Source organism: Lathyrus oleraceus, chromosome 6 (assembly GCF_024323335.1).
Source record: "Lathyrus oleraceus cultivar Zhongwan6 chromosome 6, CAAS_Psat_ZW6_1.0, whole genome shotgun sequence".
In the NCBI taxonomy this organism is placed as follows: domain Eukaryota; kingdom Viridiplantae; phylum Streptophyta; class Magnoliopsida; order Fabales; family Fabaceae; genus Lathyrus; species Lathyrus oleraceus.
In genome coordinates, this window is record NC_066584.1 from 379,852,824 (window position 1) to 379,862,450 (window position 9,627).

The 9,627-nt window shown below is 31.2% G+C and overlaps 1 protein-coding gene across 1 annotated transcript; it reads right to left on the reverse strand.

Annotated features, from left to right (window-relative positions):
• Positions 1 to 1,308: 1,308 nt before the first annotated feature.
• On the reverse strand, positions 1,309 to 2,882 carry LOC127095755 (putative F-box/LRR-repeat protein At1g56400). Its single transcript, XM_051034400.1, has 3 exons — positions 1,953 to 2,882; positions 1,687 to 1,860; positions 1,309 to 1,602 (listed from the first exon to the last, which is right to left on the reverse strand). The coding sequence occupies exons 1-3, from the start codon at positions 2,880 to 2,882 to the stop codon at positions 1,309 to 1,311; spliced, it is 1,398 nt and encodes a 465-aa protein (XP_050890357.1).
• Positions 2,883 to 9,627: the final 6,745 nt, after the last annotated feature.

Sequence of the window (9,627 nt, forward strand, 5' to 3'; positions counted from 1 at the left end):
TTAGTTAGATGCATGTTAGCAAGGTTATTTGTTAAGCAAATAAATCAGTCCAAGTTAATTATAAAGTTAGTTTGCACTTAAGTTTTTCTGTTACAATTAATGTAACTAATTTTTTCTTTTGTTGATACTTTTTGTATTCATTATTTGATCAATGAAGATATGAGTTTATTCATTCATTTTTATATATTTAAATTCTACTACTAATAATAAGTAGAGAGTTAGATTTCAGGATATTCGGAATAAAACTTAAATTTATCTATATATACAATTGTATAATAAGTTATAAGAGATTCAAAAAAGATAATTAAATTACAACTAACCTAACAGATTAATGTAAATGTAACTTGTAGGAAATAAATGAATTAGAGTTATAGCCATGAGTGTTACACATGGTCTAAAAAGAGTGGAGGTCATTGATACAAGCTTTAAGTTTTGTACTCATTAAGCTAGGTTGAAGAATCTTGTTCCATAAAGCTTTGAAGGTTAGGTGTGGCTAGCAACATGGAGTATTTGGTTAACAAGAAACAATATCTTATTTTAGGAGAAATTTTGTAAGGTTGAATAGATGATTTTGTCAATCAAATTGTTATTGTGGAGTTGGATTATCTAGAGGGAATCCTCGTATTGATCTTATCATTGAAGACTCTAATTTTTTTTTTATTGAATTGTTTTTAATTGGTTGGGTTTTCGAGTATCCCTTATACTTTTTATTGAAATTGTCATTGCCTATAAAAAAAATTATTAGAGAAACTTTAGGTCGAATTTTTAACTTGCTTGAAAAACCTATTGATAATTTAAGTTAAATAGATACTTCCATAATGTCGTATTCAAAGATTTGCACATGCCTTTATTAAATTAGATACATAATTATCCGTAAGGTGATTATAAATTAATAATCATAACACTTTAATGAGAAAATAGGATAGGATACATACTCAGATAAAATTTATATTAATCATGAATCACCGATATTTATTCAAATCACATTTATATTTTAAAACTCTTTTCGTGACACCATAGTGCATGTCCATTAAATTACACTTTAATTTATTTGAGAATAATATTTTATTAGACTCAACTTATTTATTTAAAAGATGCTTCTTTATTAAAAAGTATTGGATTTTTTTTATAATGACTTAGAAATAAATAAGCATTAATCTGCTACGGTGTAAAGAAAACACAAATGAAATACATTATACTATACGTTTTTAAAGCAGAAAACGTCACTGTTTGCAAAAAAATATTACAGGGTTACATTCTCTCAAACACTAAAATAAAAACAAAAAAAACGAATATCCACTATGATCATCAATGAACTGATATTTGCAAATGATTAAAACGCCTTTTAGCATTATTCTTTAAATTCCATGCACGTTCATATCGAGTTTCTGTAAGACCATCATCTTCATTACAAATATTAATATTAATCTCTTCCAACACTTCCCCTATATGCATCATAAACCACAAAAATATATATTCAGAGTCAGTTGCTTTCGATTTATTCACTTCCACCACCTTCAAACTTCTTACCAAGCATTCAGGAAAATATTCTCTACATAGCCAGAATTTTTTAAGATCCCCAGCATAGGGAGGTTTACAGTCCTGCAATATTATAAACATGCAACACTGTTAACACATCAAACCATGTTACATTTGCAAGAAATGTAAAGTATTTGACTCACTCACCTCAAATATAACTCCTGATCCAATGTTCAATGTGAGTTTTTCAATTGAAGTACAACTGTTGAGTAAGAACTCCAATCCACCTAACTCATTAGGATGCATTTGAGTGTTCAGAATCAAATGTTTTACTTTCAATTCGCTATGTTCTCGCGTCAGTTCGTCTGCGTATGGAATAACCTATATCCATAACAAAGAATCAAAAATGTTTTACAAGTAACCATAACCATAAAAATATCATAATCATTAACAAGAAATGAATAGAACAGTACCTGAAGTAGATAACTGCAAACTGTTAGAATCTTAGTTTTAGGAAATTCTAGCAGAACTTCGCATAAATCATCGGCATGTTCGCTATTATATCTTGATTCTAGGGAAAAATCAATGTCCACCTCTTTCATTTTTCTTGCATATATAAATATATCCGCAGTAAACACAAGTCCAGAATACTTAAAATATTTAAGTACCGGTGCATTAAATGATAAATAATAGTCCGAATCCATTTCGCATTTATTTACCACCAACCTTGTTAACCAAATTGGTTCATCACCGAAATTCAAGTCTTCCAAACCCCAACAATTTTCAAGGCTTAAACTGTCAATAGTCATACAAATTTTCAGCAAAGTTTTAAGAGTTTTGCGTTTAATGCCAATCGAACTCAAAGACAAGTCTCTGAGTGCATCGAAGTTAAGAAAATCCAGCACATCGAAACCACACGAACACAATTTCAGTGTTTCCAGCGATGATCCAAGTTGATAAACTTGCGTTGGCACCGGAAACAAAGCATTGTTGTTATTACCATTGGAGTTTATCTTGTTTGAGAAATCTAGGGTTAAGACATTCACCCTGAGCTGTGCGGCGAACTCAACACAGCTTTCAATTGTGTTGCTACAAGAATGAGGATTTGATATCTTGAGTGAGAACTTGTTAATGTCGCGGTGAGTGAAGTGTGCAATCCAATTTGTGATGAAGTCGATGAAAACCTTTCTTTGTGCTTGTTTGATTTCATCGGAAGTTGAATCGACAAAGAAGTTTTCGTCGAAGTCAATGTCTTTTCCGGATTGCCATATGTTCAGCCATTTTTTGTTGAGTATGCATGTTCTTGCAGCGGCTTCTTTGAAAGGTAGGAAAGAAACGATTGCAAGAAGAAGTGATTCTGGTAGCAAAGAGAACAAATCCAAGTTATTGTTCTCTGTTGCCATGGTGGTTATGGTTTTAGATGAATGATGATAAAATGGTTTGAATTTATATAGAGTTGAATGGATGCAAGTTGCAGTGTATAGAGATGCAACTTTTGGAGGAAGGGTGGCACTTAATTAAGGTATTAAGTTGCGGTTTTAATTTTGATTAAATTAAATAATATGCTTCTTATGCATAGACTTACATAATTACAACTTACAAGTTATTTTAGTAACAAAATTTATTTAATTGTTATTTTTAAAGTAAATGTAATATTTTTTTATTAATTTGTAATTAAAAGTTTTAATTACTTATGAATAAAAGATAAATACATGGAATAAAATAATAAATGGATAAAATATTTTGTGAAAAAGGAATGACACTACTACAAATAATATTTTTTATGACGAAGTTTTTATTTCGAAATACTAAAAGTCGAGAGTATGTTATGTTAACAATTTTTTACCTCGGTTATCCATAAAATTGAGGGAATATATTTATAAGAAGCACTATTTTATTTTTAATATAACCTATTACCTCAGGCTTTTGTAAAAATCGAGGGAATATAAATATTAAGGATGTTTAGAATTCTGGTTATTTTATTTTTTTGTTTTTTTCAATGGTTAAATTAGTATTTCTCATTTGCGTCTTTTTAGAAAACCTTTCTCCTTTGTTAAAAAAAAATTCTATATATTTTTTTAAGTTAATTAGAAAAACTCAAAATCTTTGTTATCAATAAAAAAGATTATGCAATAAGACGGTCGAAAAGGAAAAGAAAATTTTCGTTGATAATCAGATAATTATTCCACATATTCAAACTTCTGACTCCACCCAACTTCAAAAGTTAATCGTATTCTTTTTTTACCATTTTAATTATCCTTAACTAAGAGAAAAATTCAGAAATAACTCTTCCATGTGGTATGAGAAAAGTTATTTTCTCGCGAGAGGTCACGGCCATTTTCATTAAGAAGTTAAAAATAGTAAGAGGAAGATTATTTTTGCCGTTGTAGATAAGGAAGTACAAAATATGATTGTCATTTGAATTAAGCATTTCTAACTGTTTCTCTCTTTGACGGAGATTTGACATTAAAAATTGATGTCAAACTTTTGCAATTAGGATAAGAGTAGCAGGACTGATGAGGTTATTGTAGTTGGCATAAATTAAGAAAGGGTGGTTTGAGAAGACATTGTTGAATCTATATTGTTCAACACAACTGCATTTCTCTTTGCACTTTATTGTCTGAGCAATAAATGGTGGAATAATTATGATAGGAAAGCCATATACATTGGACTGTATTGACTTAGCATCCTCGCCAGATTATCTAACAGAGACATTTAACTAGAACTCCGTTACGAGATTAGTGTAGATGGGTCCATGAAGCATGTCAAAGTAACCTTTCAACTTATGTTTGGAAATAGTTTTCATTAGAAAAAACCTTGGTCATTCAACTCATCGAAATCAACAAACTTTTCATTGATAACGAACAAAAGATTTTCACCTTCTTTGTAGATTTTTGTAGATATTTTTTGAATAAAAAAAATACTTTTAAACTAGATTTGAAGACGCAGAGATGAAAATGAAATGAGACCTAATAGTGTATAAATAAATTGGGAAAGAGAAAGTGAAACAACCTGAGAAGCTCAAACGCCTCATTGAAAATCCAAAAGATACGTTACATTTTGAATAAGGATGAACATCACTATTCTTGTGATATGATTCCAAGGCGCGATGATCATTACTACTTTTTGCACATTTAAAAATAACATATTACCTCTATTTTTCCATATAACCGATGGGAAAACTAGGTAACAAAAATCCAAGAACCTTCCTTTTTTATTATATTTTTTATTTGTAATCAATGATATATAAAAAAAATCAAAGATTATTTACCTGGTTTTATATTAAAATGAGGATTAAAGTATTTTGCTAAATTAAACATAAAAAAAAATCATTAGTGATTTGGTTGATCAAATATATGTTGTTCATTTCATGACATATCAACGCAAGACACTACCATTAGTGATCCGCATGAAACATAGAAAGTTATTACAAAAGCAAGTGAAACATCATGAAGCGCTTGAAAATATCTGTCATGAATATGAAGAAGCGAGTGAAACATCCACCTCTTTAATGTTTACAAGATCATTTTCCATGAAAAGATAGCTAAAATGGATGTAAGAGCAGAAAATTATTTGGGTTTAAGGTTTATGTTCTTAACTATTTATTTGAGCAAAACTCATTTACTTATCTAACATTTTTTTATCAACCTTTTTTTTATTTCATATCATAAACAAATCCATGTGAGGTAAAGCCATTGAGAATATAAGATCTTGCCCAAATATCAAGTATTCAAAGATCTAACATATGATCGTCACGGGCTAATTAATTTTTATTTTAATATTATGTGGAAATAATGTAATATTTTGGCTAAATACTATAGTCTGTAAACAAATTATTTTATTAATATTTTGTGTAAACAATGTAACGAGATTTAATTAAAAAAAACAATCTATCTTACCCCTTAGTTTGTGTATAAATCGAAAGGTATGCGGCGTTGCTTTTGTAAATAATAAAAATGCAGATGATGGAGTTTGAACTCATGATCAGGTAATTTTGCTCCTCGTTTATTCATTAACTGAGGTGTTAAGTGGCATTTTTCATATCACTCATTTGTTACGTCGTCTCGGTAGCTGAGGTTATATCTCTTTCGTGTGTGACGTTAGAAGCATTATTTGTAGTAGTGTGATATAGTAAAAGATAATGTAGACAATGTTCTCTTTACCAATGCTTATTTATAAAAAAAAAAGGTGATGTTAAAAAACACAAGAAGACATTAGGCAACATTTTTGAAAATAATCGTTGATTAATGTATCCACGTTAAGCAACACTTTATTGTATAAGCACTTTATTGTATAAGCGATGCTATATGATTAACAAAAAAATTTTAAAAATTATATATTAGACATCGCTTTTGTTTTAGACAACACTCGGAATAAAAAATAATGGTTTTTTTAAAAATAAATAAATAGAACTATATATAAATAATAAGGCCCTAAAATCCTAAAAGTATAACCCAACACCAAATAAACAGCACAAGAAGTGCCGAATAACGAGCCAACAGAAAAGAAAACTAAAGAACCTCCAAAAAAAAGGAGAAACTCCAAAGAAATAAGTCAATCAAAATATACTAAATCAAAACGAGTAAATCAATCCTCGTTCCGCCCTGACCTATTAAATTTATGTTATTATCTTTATTTTTAATAATTTTACAAAACATTTACTTTTCTAAATCTGCAAATTTATTAGAATTATCATTTATTTTTTTTAAAAGAAAGATTAAATAAAAATAATTATTTATTATATTTATTATTAAAATAATTAAATATTTATTTAGTATTGTTTTTTATTGTTATATAAAAAAGTATATTTTAAATCTATATTTTTTTGGGTGGGTGCGTTGTCAAAATGGCCTACCCGACCCTGGCGGACCTCATGTTTTTCTGGACCGGGCCCAAAAAATTCATATTGAATATGTGTTCCACTTTTACTACACAGGTCTAGCCCTGTCTGGACTGCGAACTATCAAGCCTTAAACGGGCACGGTCCTAAACAAGCCCATTGCAACAACAAAAAATCTCTTTAATTTGTAAGTAAGAACATGTAGCATATTAGCCTTATTTTGTAAGCAACCTATAACAATCTGTATTAAACATAAAAATTTATCAAACATAGCACAAATTTAAATAACTTCTTCCTGGATGTTCAAATGTTCATGTTCAACCTGTAACCTAACACAAAATTATCCAATATGTAACTTCCAACAAATTACACACAAAGTACATGTTCAAAGGTACATGATAACACAAATATCCAACATGTAACTTCCAACAAATTACATAGTTTTAAGTTACATGATAACACAAAATAAGATACATGATAACACAATATTCTACATGTAACTTCCACAAAATAACAAGTTTTAAGTTATCAAACTAACACAAAATCAAATAGTCCTAACTCGACTCTCAACTTCACTTGAGTTTTCTTCAAAGACATTCACATGTTCAAATTATTGGTGTAAGCCCTAGAGGCCAATATTTTTGGTACTTGTATCGAATTATTTATTAATAATAAAAGGTTTTTTCTTTATTATGTTTTTTTAATAAATTCCCTAGAATAGCTAGTCCGTTTAATGTATCGAGTATGACTTAATCATGAGATCACATTAAACATAAGGACATTATTCTTAAAGTATTCGTAGTCGAGCTTTATTGTGAAGTGGGATAACATTAAAGCATGAAGACTATTATGTTTATAGACAGATGATCACATCTCATGGATAATGGATAAGGAGTTATCAAGTCTTAAACATAGGTATGAATATTAAGAGTAATATTTATACTGGATTGACCCGCTATGAGAATACTATATAGAATGTTATGCAAAGTGTCATAAGTTATATTCTCATGGTGATAATGGTGTATACCACCCTTCGACCTAAAACCACTATGCACCCTAGATGTAGAGTTGAGTGCCTTATTGCTGATCAAACATTGTCCGTAACTGGATGACCATAAAGACAGTTGATGGGTACTCCACGAAGCATGCTAAGGGACATGAGTGACCTAGATGGAATTTGTCCATCCTGCGTAACAGGATAAATGTCTATGGACCCAATATTGAACTGGACAAGGATGACACGGTCTATGCCTTGTATTCAATATAGACATAAGGGCAAAAGGGTAATTATACACATAATTATTATCACAGAAGGATTTGTCAGATCACATGCTAGATACCGCTCACTGTTTATTATGTTAAATACGTGATTTAATATAATTTTCAATGCCGCGAAAATCTACAGGGTCACACACAAAGGACGGATTAATGAGAGATAGAGTAACTAAGGAATACCGTAATGTACGATGCCCTTAAGTGAATTGTAGAACATCGTAAGGTACGGTGTACTTAAGTAGAATACGAAATATGGTAAGGTACCACGCGCTTAAGTGATTTTGGCATATTATAAGATATGGGCCATATATGTAACACCCCGATAATAATAAAATAATTATTTAAATTAAGTTAATAATTTATTTATTAATTTAATTAAATAATTGGAAATTTTATTATTATTATTTTTGGATTATTATTATTATTCGGAATATATATATATTTTGGAAATAAGAGAAAGAATCCCATTTGGTAAAAAGAAAGTTTCACGTGAAAACAGAGAGACGATCGTGAAAGAGGAAAAGGGCAAAGAGACAGAGCAAGGGCTGAAGGTTGAAGAGAGAAAAGCTTGGAGCTCAAAGATTTGCCGGATTAATCAGGTAAGGGGGGTTTATCGTCGATTAATGGGTATTATGGGATAATATGTGATGGGTAGTGATAAGCCGTTAATTTGACCCTAATTGGGATTATTGATGCTGAAGAATTATGTTGGATAAATTGTATTTAGACTGTAATTGATTCTGTGTTTGGGTTAGTTGTGAAATTCCGAACGTATAGCTTTTACGGAATCGGAATCGGAGGTCCGGAAGTCCTCCAACGGCGGAAAATGCGGAGAATTCTGCATTCTGCCTTGTGTTAGCGCAGGAACTGCTGTTTTGTCTGCGTTAACCGGTTAACCCAAGGTGTTAACCGGTTAACACTGTTATAATTTGTGAAAATGTGCTGTTTTGCCTGCGTTAACCGGTTAACCCAGGGCGTTAACCGGTTAACACTGTTGCGTTTTGCCAGGAACTGTGTTTTTGCCTGCGTTAACCGGTTAACCCAGGGCGTTAACCGGTTAACACTGTTGCAGAGTGGAAAAATTGGCTTTTTAATGTTGTGTACATAATTGAGAGTTGGCCTATGTTGGCGTATGATGTAATAGGGATTATTTCCCGCTGTTTTGAGCAGTATAGGTATTAGTAGAGAGTGCTAATACTGTGTTTAATTGATTGACATGATAATGATGTGTTGATACATGTGTTGATGATGTATGATGATATGCATAATGCTATGAATGTATATATATGCATGTATTTGTGAATGGACTGTTGTATGGCTTAGAGTGTGAGCATATGTCCATTGTGAATTGTTGTTGATGCTGCATTGCTAGATGATTAGCGTGCATAGCATAGCCTGTGGGGCTGTAGCTAATTCCCATGGTGAGGAATTAGTGAGTGAATCATTGTGGATTTGTTGTTGATGTTTGCATGCTAGATGATTAGTGTGCATAGTCTAGCCTTCGGGGCTGTAGCTAATTCCCATGGTGAGGAATTAGTGAGTGAGTCACTAGGTCTCAAATGAGTGGGACTAGTGAGCTTAGTAGCCGTATCTGGAGGGATCGGTGAGCTTGAACTATATGTTCAAGAATAGTCGGTACCGCATGTGTGGAGTCTCATTGCATAATGTATGTATGGCGTATAATATGAATGGATGTATTCCAATATTATACGTGTGTTTGAGTTGTTGTGGAGTATGATTTGAGATTATACTTGTGCTTGATGTTGATGTTGAGCTGATGTGCTGTTACTGATTGTATGTTGCGATTAGGGTGATTAATGTGTTAAATTACTTAACATGACATTATATTCTATAATGCTTATTATATTGATTGAGGAACTCACCCTTACAACTATTTTTCAGGTAACGAGAAATGAGTTGAGTAGAAGCGAATGCTTGGAGTCTAGTGTAGTCTCCTTAGTGGGTCGTGCTCTGATAGATGTAACATCGGGATGGGATGTTTTATGTTGTTGAATAACTTACATGTGAATGTT